This window comes from Zalophus californianus, chromosome 11 (genome assembly GCF_009762305.2).
Source record: "Zalophus californianus isolate mZalCal1 chromosome 11, mZalCal1.pri.v2, whole genome shotgun sequence".
Taxonomy (NCBI): Eukaryota; Metazoa; Chordata; class Mammalia; order Carnivora; family Otariidae; genus Zalophus; species Zalophus californianus.
Window position 1 is genome coordinate 46261399 of NC_045605.1, and position 12808 is coordinate 46274206.

General features: G+C 34.2%; 1 protein-coding gene across 21 annotated transcripts in view; it reads left to right on the forward strand.

Moving 5' to 3' along the window:
• Positions 1 to 12808, forward strand: part of PICALM (phosphatidylinositol binding clathrin assembly protein) — a 102787-nt gene that overhangs the window by 61727 nt on the left and 28252 nt on the right. For 7 of the 21 annotated variants that reach the window (XM_035722867.1, XM_027579383.2, XM_027579382.2 and 4 more), the window contains 5 exons: positions 206 to 329; positions 580 to 716; positions 2885 to 2988; positions 8651 to 8800; positions 12160 to 12240. In XM_035722867.1, coding sequence (XP_035578760.1) covers positions 206 to 329; positions 580 to 716; positions 2885 to 2988; positions 8651 to 8800; positions 12160 to 12240 — 596 coding nt within the window. The remainder of the gene's footprint in view (positions 1 to 205; positions 330 to 579; positions 717 to 2884; positions 2989 to 8650; positions 8801 to 12159; positions 12241 to 12808) is intronic. The other 14 variants (XM_027579397.2, XM_027579400.1, XM_027579395.1 and 11 more) reach the window with 4 other exon arrangements.

The window sequence follows — 12808 nt, forward strand, 5'->3', positions numbered from 1 at the left end:
AAAGTCTAACAATTTAAAAAGCAGAGAATGTTTGTATAAATTAGCTAATTACTAATAATCCTGTGGGTAGAATAGTTCATCTAAAGTACTGATTTTTACTCCATAAGGTAAGTTCATAATTGTAGTGCTTATCCATGGCTGTGTTGCCAGACCATTTCATAACTAGTTTGCAAAAAGGCAAATTACCTTTGTCCAATTACTCTAGGGCGACAACACTTTCCAACGCAGTCTCTTCCCTGGCAAGCACTGGCCTGTCTCTAACCAAAGTGGATGAAAGGGAAAAGCAGGCAGCATTAGAGGAAGAACAGGCTCGTTTAAAAGCTTTAAAGGTAGGTGTTTGCATTCTCTGTATTGGGAAAAACAAGTACAGGTGTTCATCAAGTAATTGGGACCTCTAAATAACAGTATTTCAAATGGGGTGAGACTCAGTAGTCTGATTTTTCATCCTGACATTGAATGGTTGATGAAACAGGGAATACCTTTCTGCCATCAGAACAAAATTAGGTAATGCTTTTTTTCTGAAGCCTTAAAACACGTCTGCTTTCTGGATTCCTTAATGCTAGTTTCTTTTCTCCATAGGAACAGCGCCTAAAAGAACTTGCAAAGAAACCTCATACCTCTTTAACAACCGCAGCCTCTCCTGTGTCCACCTCAGCAGGGGGTATAATGACTGCACCAGCCATTGACATCTTTTCTACCCCTAGTTCTTCTAACAGGTGGGTGGAAGAGATAAAGATTACCTTTGAATACTTAGATCTAAAGACAGACTTCTCATAGAAATGTTACAGAACTTTTCAGATTTAGTTTATGATTTTGTATTCATAAATTCACACAAAGGAGGTGGTAATAGATGGTGATAGTGGTATAATTAAGAGTTTATATTTTGCATTTTTAGGAAATGGAAGATGGCTGAATTACAAATTTATACTAATTGGAATGTAGTGGGCAGATGTTTCATTTATGTACATGGATATGTAATCTATTTCATAGTATTCTTTCATTGGATATTAAATTAAATGTCTTTCATATCTGTTCCCAGGTGTTAAACTCAGTGATCTGGAACATAGTAAGAGTTTAGTTGCCAGGTTTCTGTGGCATTGAAGCCTACCAGCCCAACTTCAGTAATCTTGTTGCGTAAAGCTACTTAACAATGGAAATTAATATTTCCAGGCAAATTAGGATAATTGACTTTTTCTAAATTTGTCCTTTCTTTTACCTCAGAGTGGTTTAAAGTCTCAGTTTGGAAGTCAGATTCTGGTTTGAATCTTGGTTGTTATTTCTTTTCTTTTCTTCCATCTTTTTTTTTTTTTTTAAACTTGTTTCCAAATAAGATGTATGGTACAAGTCAGTGGTTCTCAATCTTTAGTAAGCATCAGAATCACCTGGAGAGTTTCTGAAGCCACAGATTTTTGAGTCTCACCGTCAGAGTTTCTGATTCAGTAGGTATAGGGTAAGGCCCAAGATTTTTCATTTGCAGCAGACTCCCCGGTGGCTAGTATAGGCTTTAGCACAGTGCTTAATTAGCACAAGGTAAATGCTCCACAGAGAGGGTTTTCTTTGATTTTGTTGTTGCTGTTTATTTTATTAACTCATTCTTAAAAGGTCTTCCCTCCCACCTACTGAGTCCTCTCATAGCTCAGTGTAACTTTTTTTTTTTTAAGATTTTACTCATATATTTGACAGAGAGAGACACAGCGATGAGAGAGGGAACACAAGCAGAGGGAGTGGGAGAGGGAGAAGCAGGCTTCCCGCAGAGCGGGGAGCCCGACGCGGGGCTCGATCCCAGGACCCTGGGACCATGACCTGAGCCGAAGGCAGACGCTTAACGACTGAGTCACCCAGGCGCCCCGCTCAGTGTAACTTTTACTTAGTTGTTACCTCTTCCCTAAAGACAGAGTCTGTCTTAGGAGAGGTAAATGGAAAAGATGTTGAATGTTTGAGAATTAAATTATTAGATAAAGAAGTAATTTGACTATGTTCTATTTCACTTAATACACTCAAAGTTTTTACCTTTTTAATTGTAATTGAGGGCAGATCTTACAGCCTGTTTTAGAATGCTTATTGCCTATTCTGTTTTTTTTTTTCCTCAAGGTACTAAATGCATTTGTATTTTTACTTATCTATCAAAACTATTTTTTACGTCTTAAAAGACATTTTGTTTTTGAGTAAGTTAAAAATAATCTGTGCTATAGTACACATAATGCTTTAATTCATGGAAACTCTAGGATTTTTTTTTTGAGTTGTTATTCCTTAATCACATAACAGTCTTAACATATCCTGTAAATAGTGCCCCCTGGAGTGTGGAATAGGGTAGCTCTGTTGTAAGTTTATATCATATATGCATGTATAATTTTTTCCTGTATTGTTGGTATATTTGGATATTGAAGCAATAGAATTGAAGTTAACAGGTATCTTACTTTGCTAGGGGTATTACTATTACAAATGTAATTGAAGTTCTTTGAAGATTAAAAGTAAGAAAACAAATTTCCTTACAAAAATTAAAATTGCCAGGATGTTTCGTATTTCAGAATCATGTTGTTTAGGTTCATTTCAGTAAGGAAATCAGTATTTTCCTGGGGCAGTCACTGATCTTTCCAGAAGGGCTATAATTATTTGAATCCTATATAAACAAAATACGGTACTTGAATATTTTTTTCCAAACCTCCTTAGAAATACACTGTTATAAATAAAAATATGCTCTTATATATATAAAAGATACGCAACTGTTATCTTGCTGAAACTGTTCCTCCTTTTGGGGTTTACATTACTGGGGACTTTTTTCACTTTTAATGTTTTTATTTACTGGGCAGGAGAAAGGGGGTGGCTGATACAGCAATGTTTACCTAATAAATAAATAAATCATCTTTTCAAAATATTTTCCTAGCACATCAAAGCTACCAAATGATCTGCTTGATTTGCAACAGCCAACTTTTCACCCATCTGTACTTCCTATGTCTACTGCGTCTCAGGTAGCAAGTACATGGGGAGGTAAGCATTAAGGAATTCTGCTTTATATGTTGTATAGGCCACTCCCTTCCCATTTTGTAGTGTTTCACTTATTTGTGTAATTTTTGGTTACACTTGATACGTGAGAACTTGAAAAATATTACAGTGGCAAAGAAGTCATTTTGTTCCTTGAAGATGTTTTCATGTATTTGTAAATGTAATTTTGGAATTTCTGTTTCAATTAAATTATGAAATGAAGTTTTAATGAAGGTGAAGAGGAAGGACCCAGTGTATGTTGAAGTATGAAATCATTCTTTCAATGTTGAATATCTGTTCCATAATCAGAAAATGCCTAAGGGTTATTTTGTTTTTGGTACAGAAAAAAAAGTGACTTTAGGGAGAAAGAAAACTCCTGTCGTGTAAATATATGATAAGGTTCTAATAAAACTCATATGGTGTTATCAGGCAGTGAACTCTGTTCTGACTGGGAATGTCATGACAGTCTTTATGCTACTTGTATTTAGTTCAGACCTATAAGATTTTGGTATTCAAAGAATTTTCCACTAATAGGAACAGGAATGTTTGCTGCCCTGGAGTAGTTACTGATCTTAGGGTAACTATATCATGATCATTGACCTGGCATCTTCGAAGGATTGAACCTCTAGTCCATGTCAGTTTTTAAGCAGTTTTGTTTAGGCATATAATATGTTTTCAAATTACTTCATTTGGTTGGTTGTGTTTGTTTGTATATATGTATTTTACGAACACTCAAAAATTGTTTGTGAGTAAAAGGGGAGATATTCTGAGCCAAGGATACTGTCCACAGAACAATAGAGAATGGTCAGCTACCTTAAAAGTTCTGTTGGCTCACGTGTAAAATCTGAATTGATCAGTTTACCTCTCATAGCAAGATAAAGTAATTGTTCTAGAGAATTTTTATGTTAATATGAATTAGACTTGTTTCATCTATATTTTAATGATTCGAGTTTTAAGAACTTTTTTCATTATTTTTTATAGTTACTTCTTGACGTTCTATTTAGTATAATAAGTTTGTTCAGTGAGTGGATGTTTTCTTTTTTTCTGGACAGGTTATTTCTGGTTCAAAATATGGCAGGGAACAGGAATAGTGAAACACTAAAACACTAGATTTCTAGACTAACCTTGTGAGCCATGACTTGATTAAAAAACCGACTTAAAAGATTAGTTTAATTTAGCTAAATCTTAAGATCTCAGAGTTGATTTCTAAAACTGATAAGCTAGTTTAAAGTCAGTAAACTAGTTTAAAGTCAGTAAGGGGCGCCTGGGTGGCTCAGATGGTTAAGCGTCTGCCTTCAGCTCAGGTCATGATCCCGGGTCCTGGGATCGAGTACCACATCGGGCTCCCTGCTAGGCAGGGAACCTGCTTCTCCCTCTGCCTCTCTCTCTCTCTCTCTGACTCTCATGAATAAATAAATAAAAAAAAAAGTTTAAAGTCAATAAATATTTTAGAATTATCTGAATGAAATGTAGACAGCAAATTAAGGTTAAGAAAGTAATTTTTTTTTTTTTAAAGATTTTATTTATTTGACAGAGAGAGCAGGAACACAAGCAGGGGGAGTGGGAGAGGGAGATGTAGGCCTCCCGCTGAGCAGGGAGCCTGATGCGGGGCTCAATCCCAGGACCCTGGGATCATGACCTGAGCTGAAGGCAGACGCTTAACGACTGAGCCACCCAGGCACCCCAAGAAATAATTTTTAAAGATCCTAATGATATGTCCTAATTTTAGGATTTTTAATCTGGCGAAATTTACATGCTTATTTTCTGCTTATTGTGAATTGTTTTAGAAGTTTAGTAGAATTGACATGACCATGTAAGCAGTTTTAGCTTGCTTACTCCCCTTTAAAAAAAAAAACAGACACACTGTTTAGATTTCTAAAGTTAAGGCTGAAAGTTGTTGTTCTTTTTTTTTTAAAGATTTTATTTATATGACAGAGAGACCCACAGCGAGAGAGGGAACACAAGCAGGGGGAGTGGGAGAGGGAGAAGCAGGCTTCTCACAGAGCAAGGAGCCCGATGTGGGGCTTGATCCCAGTGCCCTGGGATCATGACCTGAGCTGAAGGCAGACGCTTAATGACTGAGCTACCCAGGCGCCCCTGAAAGTTGTTTTTCTAAATGGATGAGAAATTTTACACAAGTCTTAGTGAGAACTAATACATTTCAAAGAAACTGAACTGTGAAGTTTTTTGTTTGGACACCATATATAATTAGTTCTAATAATCACAAGTTAAAGTTTTGGCTTGGAATTATTGAACTCACATGAAGGCAGATAGACTATTATTGTGGGAGAATAATTTCAAGTAATTTCAGTGTAAGAGTTGTTTAATGTCCTGTTAGAAGAAATCATTTCATAGCAGTCTGTGGGTGAATACTGTATGTTGGAATATACTTAATCATGTTTTATTTTCCTGTTTTAGGTTATTTTGCTCTTGGTACTATTTCCATCAAAATTTCCTTCATATTAACATTAGGCTTGCTATGTAAAAGTGAGACTGTTAAAAATATTAAAAATACAAATCAAGTACAGTGGGAGCAGAGGCTATAGCAGTTGACCATTATTTTTCCAAAGGCTTGTTGTTATATATGAGGAAAGGACAGTGATGTTTACTGTGAACCTCTCAACTTAAGAATTAAATCTTGTCTTGGCTTTCAAAAAAAGACACTTGATTCCTGAGCTGGTGATAATTTCAGAGTTTTGACTTCTGTGTAATTGGATAGCTGAAGAGTTTTTTAAGTCAAGAACTTTGAATACTTCCTAAATCAATGTATTTTTTATATCCAGGACATTTGGGTTAAGATTTTTTACTTTATTTTTGAAATTTAAGTTAGACTGAGATAAATAAATAAATCATGTAAATAAAACGTTTTGATCATAACATTGTTAAAAGTTTTTTGAAATTAACAATTTACCTAACATTTGAAATATGTAACGTTTTACATCATGCTGCTTTTATAGCATGTGGCAAACCAAAGGTATGATTTTTTTTGATAATCCTAAAATCTTATTCTAGGTTTGTCTTGCTTTCATATGCTAAAATGATTTTTAATAGCAGAGTTGGTATTTTTTTATAACAGATTTGGTAGTTCTTATAAAGCACCACAGAGATGTTGTATATTCCCAGTCACAGATAAGTTAGGATGTTGAGTTAAAGGGAACTAAGGTTTGAATGTTTATATAAAAGGCATTTAAAATTCCACCTAAAAATGAACATGAAAGAGAGAACACAAGCTCTTCTGTTCCCCTTATTGCATTATTAATGAGCCTTTGATTTTTCAAGAAATAGTCTGGAGTCTGAACAAAGCACTTGGTGTTGAATACTAATATGTGAGAAGATTTAAGTTTATATCACCTTTAAAACTTTGTGTTATAGCAAATCTAAAAATGAGCAATATTATCAGCTCAGTACACTGATGTGTATCTTAAGCTAGATTTCAAAATTTAATTCAGGTGAAAAAGAATTATCCATTCTGAAGTTTAATTTGCTTTACTCTCAGCTGGCATGAAACACAATGCTTTATGAAAAACTTACTTGTGTCAATGTAGGTATCTAGTATCTAGGACCTCAACATTAAAATATGACTGCTGTTTTAATCCTCACCTTTTTTGGATTATTTTTCTTTGCTATTGTAACATAAAACTAAACTTTCAAGTGAATAATGATAAAAATAATGGAAAAAATGATTTTTTAAAAAGTTTAAGGAAGTTAGAGTAGTTGCCAGTCTGGTGAATAAAGTTTAAGTGGGGATAGCTGGAACATTATTTCTTTTTTATCTTAATGAATTTGTTTTTATTATTGATAGTATAGTATCCACTAACAGATAAATATTATTTAATATTTTGTCAAGTAGATTAAGAACTTTTTTCTTACTGTCTAATGGACCTAAATACAGGTGCGCTTGCATGTTTCTGCATAATCTTCTCTAGGATGTTTCATATAATAGAGAATGATTGATAATAAGTACTTAGGTAGAACTTAATCATTCATCAGAGCAGCAGATCACTATTGACTTTTCCCAAACGTGTCTTTTCTCATAAACTAATAGATCTGTAATAGAAAAATGTGTTTTTTCAAATGACTTCTCTCATGGCTTCTTTTGCATGGAAAAACTAGAGATGTTTTGGGTCCAACCATGTATAACATACTTTAAAAACGTCATGCCACTATTCAATATTCTAAAATAGTACTTTCAACAAATCGATTAGCTCTAAACAATACATCTCCTTCTTTACGCAGAAAGGAGTTAGAGTGGTCATCATTACAGTTTTATTTTAGGACAGAAAACCTTTTTCTTGTATCTATTTTCTGCTTCTTATTTCTCAATTAACTTTTTTGGATTTTTCCCTGTTCCATTTATTGAGGAGTGGAGAGATGGGAAAGGTGTTAAACATGATCATTTTAGTTTGAATACTATATCAGTGAATTTTGATCATTTGTAAGACTTTATTTTTGGGTGTGAGTTGATGTTCCATAGGAATGCTTAATTCCTAGAAAAGGTCCTGTGTGATAGAAAAATTAGTTTTTTAAAAAGATTCTGTATAAGCCAGTGACCTCAATATTTTCTTGATATTTTCCTTTTTTAAATAGGTTGTAGGGTTTGTGGAACACCTGCTTTGAATTTATTGACTTTAGGAGAAAGTGTGTTTGTAGGGAATGAGCTGGTCCTTAGGCTATTTTTGTGTTTTTATTGTTTTATCTTGCAGTCTTAGAGTAAGATACAGTGCTTAATACTATACTGTTAAGTGAGTATCACAAACTAGACTAGAGTAGGCAAGAACAGGCTGCTTGCTTAAAGTACAGAACAAGGAGGTTAAGAGTGTTTTTGCTGCTAATGATGAATGGTTTTCAATCATTAGAATGATGATTATCTTGAATGAGGTATAGGTACAGTAAATATCTGATTCTAAAATAACTTTAGAGATAGGCTTTGATAATAATACACATTTGGTACCATCCTAATATGGAACAGTACTTTTATCATTCCTTTAGCATTATTAAAGCCTTAATGATTTGGCTTTAGAGCTCTTAACTGGACCTTCAGAGTGGTTCCCAGTCCGCTAAATGGCCACCAGTCTTTTGTCTCTATTCTTAATTTTTCTAAAATTCCTTTCCTGTTTCTAAATAATTAGACCCTTTCTTCATCTTTATTTTTTTTATTTCCTACCTCTGAACCCTTTATAATACTTACCCCACATGTTATAAATAGCTCTTTACCCCTAATTCTCTTTGTTTTTTGAAATTTCACTTGTGCCACACACATATTGGTTGTTTATATCTGTTACTTGAATAAACATAGCTATGCCATGAAAGCCAATACATTCCCATGTAAGGTGGGGAACATGGTCCAGGGTGGGTGGCTCTTTTATAGATGCATTTTGGTTATTCTCTTTTTTACCTGACTGTTGGCTTCCTGATGTTGGAGAGCAGATCTGTCCTTAGTATGCTACAGATGTTAATTAGACACATAAATGTTTTCTTGTAAGGATTCATTTTAAAAGATGTTAAATGTAGTTCTTCCATCTTGATGATGATGATTAGGTATTTTGCACTTAAGATTAATAAACAATAATATAGCAGCTACTTTTCACTTTGCATCTTTTGACTAATTACAATACTAATTAATTTACTTCCTTTCTTCATTTTGCTGTAATGCACTTGGACTGCACAGATCCTTTCTCTGCTACTGTAGATGCTGTTGATGATGCCATTCCAAGCTTAAATCCTTTCCTCACAAAAAGTAGTGGTGATGTTCACCTTCCCATTTCTTCAGATGTATCCACTTTTACTACTAGGACACCTACTCATGAAATGTTTGTTGGTAAAGTACCATTTAACCTTTCTTTCCAATTAATGTTTATACTGCCTAAGTATTTTTTACGTATTCATTAATTATTTTTAAGGCACTGCAATAATTATTTTGGATTTTAATATCAAATTTTAAAATAAACTAAAGAGCAATAATGTAGTAACATTTTTAAATTAGTATCCCTAATTTTATTTAATCCAAGTTTTTAGGAAAGAAAATTTCCTTTGAAGTTGTGTTTAAGTGTTTTGTTCTCTGTCATATGATAGTGTGATACGCAAGCTGTCTAACATCATTTGCCACATTTTTCCCCCCACATTTTGTTTATTAATTCAGAGAGTTGGTTATAGGGTAACATCTCTTAAACTTACTGACATGTGCGTGCTTATATCTTTCCCTCTGTGTTTGGGAGAGAGGGTGGTTATCACTCTCAGTAGCTATCTTCATTTTTTTTTTTTTTAAACTGTGAATAGTACAATTTTAGATTGTCTCAAATCCATACATACCCTTTGTCCCATTCTTAAGGATTTCACTTCATTGTTAGCCTGGAGATAAAAGACAAGTAGAAAGTGAAAAACAACTCATCTAAATCACCTTTGGTTGTGGTATAAAAATCCGTAAAAAGGTAAAGTTTTACTCCAGAACTGTACAAGGAAATGTAAGTTTTTGAGTATATACTAACCTGAAGTTAACATTTTTGAACTCTGCTGAAAAGATGCTGAACACCTCTTAAAAGATGGTGAAACTGCTTTTATTCAATTCAGAGAATAAGGTGATGCAAATTGAAATCTTTGTTTAAAGCAGCATGCAGAAAGTCATCTGTGTACCCTAAATAGATCATGTAGCCACATTCTGAACATTCTGTTCGATATATCTGAGGGGGTGGAAGAGAGGTGACTAGAAAAGAGTAGAGATTTGAGAAAGATCCAAGGCAGGTGCTGTCATTATATATAACTAGTCTCATAGCTCCAAATCGTAATAATTAATTGCAGGCATTCCTTCATGTCATTGTAACACATTACAAATTAAATAAAAAGTGGTTGAAACTAAATTTCGTATTTCGCTACTCTTTAGAAGATTTGTGAAATGCTGCACCTTATTTGCTTGGTAATAAAGGGTTACTCGAGTTATCCTTAGAATGTGGTTTTCTAATAAGTTTATATTTTCTTTGTACTTATTGAATATGAACTAGAGCATATTCAGTGAGTATGGCTTCCTGTGTCTTTTTAAGTCAGTTGCTTTAATTTGGGGTATGAGACAGATATGTCTTTACTTGGGGGCTTATAATTTCCATCTTTTAGGTCAGAGCAGTGCATGTGCTTCAGTATGTCAGTCTTCTATTCACCCCAGAGGGACAGAATGGAGGGCGGTAACCTTAAATGCTAAAGGCCATAGCTATTTCACATTGAAACAGCAGCAGAGTAAAAATATAAAAAACCATCGTGAGAGAGTTAATTATTAAGCTTTTCAAGGAAAGCCTGTAACAAAAGGAATATACTAGAAGTGTCATTTTCCTAATGTTTTTTAAGTTTAAGGCCTGTGGTTTGGGGCAAGAGGAAGACCAAAAAACAAAGAAAGATAGTAAAGTTGATGGCCATCAAGGTGAGTAGGAATATTTGAAGATTAAAATCCTAGAATTGGTGATTTTAGGCTTGTGAGGACCTCCAGAGAATATTTGGTCAAGTTCTCAACTCTCATATTGATAATAGAATTACTACCATTTTTATGGATGGATCACCTGAGTCCAAGAAAAGTTAATGTACTGAGACAACCCAGCTAATAGGAGCAAAAGCTTGAAGCAGGAGTCCGGCAGCTTTGCTTTACAGTGCCCTTTCCTTGTGGAAGTGTAAACTTTATTTAAACTGTTTAGTGTTTATTTAAACTAAGATTTAAATAATCTTTATCTAAACTCTGTTATTCTTTGAGTGTAAATAGTACAAATGAAAGTACAAAGTATACTTTTTAAAAAAAATCACATCTGCCAAGTTTTGTCATTAGCAAAAACTTACTGTTCAGTACTTAAACGTTTTTGTAAAAGTGAGTTCAGAATGGGAAAATATAAATCACTCTTGTCAACCTAGGCATTAGTCTGGAACAAGGATCAGTAAACCTTTTCTTAAAGGGTCAGATTGTAAATATTTTTGGCTCATATGAGAGCCAAATGAGACTCAATGAGACTCAATGGAGCCACATAGTCTCCATTGCAGCTACCAGCTTTGGGATTATAGCATGAAGATAGCCATAGGCAATACATAAATATGCGTTTGGCTATGTTCCAATAAAACTTTATTTACGAAGATATGCAGCTGTAGTTTGCTAATGTCTATCCTAAGAAGAGGCTTTGTAATAAGAAGCCTTTTAATTCACATTAAAAGTTCTGAGAAGTAAGGTTGTATAATAAAAATTCCAATAATTTCTTACTCAGAGTATTGAGAGCAGGAAAGGACGACCCAAGGTATGTCATTCCTAGAGCTGTGTTGTCTAATTAGCCACTAGCTATTGTCATTTAAACTCTAAATTACAATTAAATTTTTAGTTCCTTAGTTGTACTAGCCACATTTCTATTGCTCAATGTGACTAGTGGCTACCATATTGCACAGAGCAGATTTGTAATACTAGAAAGTTTTTTGGATAGTGCTTCTCTTTAACAGTGGTCAGCAAACTTTTTGTGTAAAGAGCCAGATAGTAAATATTTCAGACTTTACAGGATACATAAGATCTCTGTTGTATATTCTTCTTTTATTTTCTTTCATTTTTTTTTAAAACAACCCTTTGAAAATGTAAAAGCCGTTTTTAGCTCATATGGCCATATAAAAATAGGCCTCTGGCTGTAATTTGCCAGCCTCTGCTCTAAAGGATTAAGAATGACCCAGAAAAATCAGAACAGCTACATAGACACCCTCTAACCCTTCCAGAGGAGGACATTGATCTGATGATGTGAACCTCAGTGTACGAAGTAGCTTGTCCTCATTAAAGCAATTATAAGTCAAGAGGAGTGGGGTTGTGGTCCCAGCTATGCCATGTCTGTGACCTTGTTCAGGCCTGCTTACTCATCGGTAAGAGAAGACATCAGAAGATGTGTTAATATTGCCTAAAAAGCCAACTGCTGCTGATTTCTCTAAGGAAATACATGTTGGTTATTTTTAAAATTTTGTTGTGAATATATTTTAAATAGAGTATTCATAATGGAGACTTAAGTGCTTTTTAAAGTAAGTTGTAATTTGAAGAACACTAAGAGCTTGGACTCCTGTTTTTGTTTTTGTTTTGTTTGTTGGTTTGTTTTTTTAATTACTCCATTCCACTCTTAACTGTTCCTCCTCATTTTTCTCTTTTCCTTTTTTTCTGTCCTTCCCCCCCCATGTATGCCTTGTCAGATTCTTTTTGTGGCACTCAAGCTTATCCTAATACTACCCTTATGTGCCATGAGCCTTCTACTGTAGCTGGTTTATTCGGAGGTAGGTAATGGTATCTCTGAAGTTTATCAATTTATTTATGCAGGAGGGAGTTCTTTGTTTTCTTTAAAATGAGTTTTTTTTTTTTAATTTGGTAAGAAAATACTTGCTTTTGAAGAACAGATCATTTTTCCCCTAATTTTGTTTGTCTTGATTAAACACAGGATTGTTTTGTGAATGGATGCTTGTTATCTGCCTACTTTAATCTATACTCAAAAGGTTCACATTTTCAGATGAGCTTATAACATTACAAGCTTATGGAATTTAAAGCTCTTTGTATAGATGTTAGTGATAGAACACTAAATAATTTTGCCTTGAGCAGTTGTGGCATTCTCCTAGAAACAAGGGTACTTTTCCAGCACTGCAAAGGCAGAAGAAATAGGGAACAGTTTCCAGAGAGGCATGGCCATTTTGATACTCATTTCTATCTTTCCAAACATGTTCTGGGCCATTGCAGTGGTAATGAAACCCCAAAATTCAGCTGATTTTTTTTTTTTTTTCTTTTTTGGTGCATAGGAGTTGATTACCTTAGTTCAATTGGCATGAAAAAGTAGGTGTGACACAACTGAAG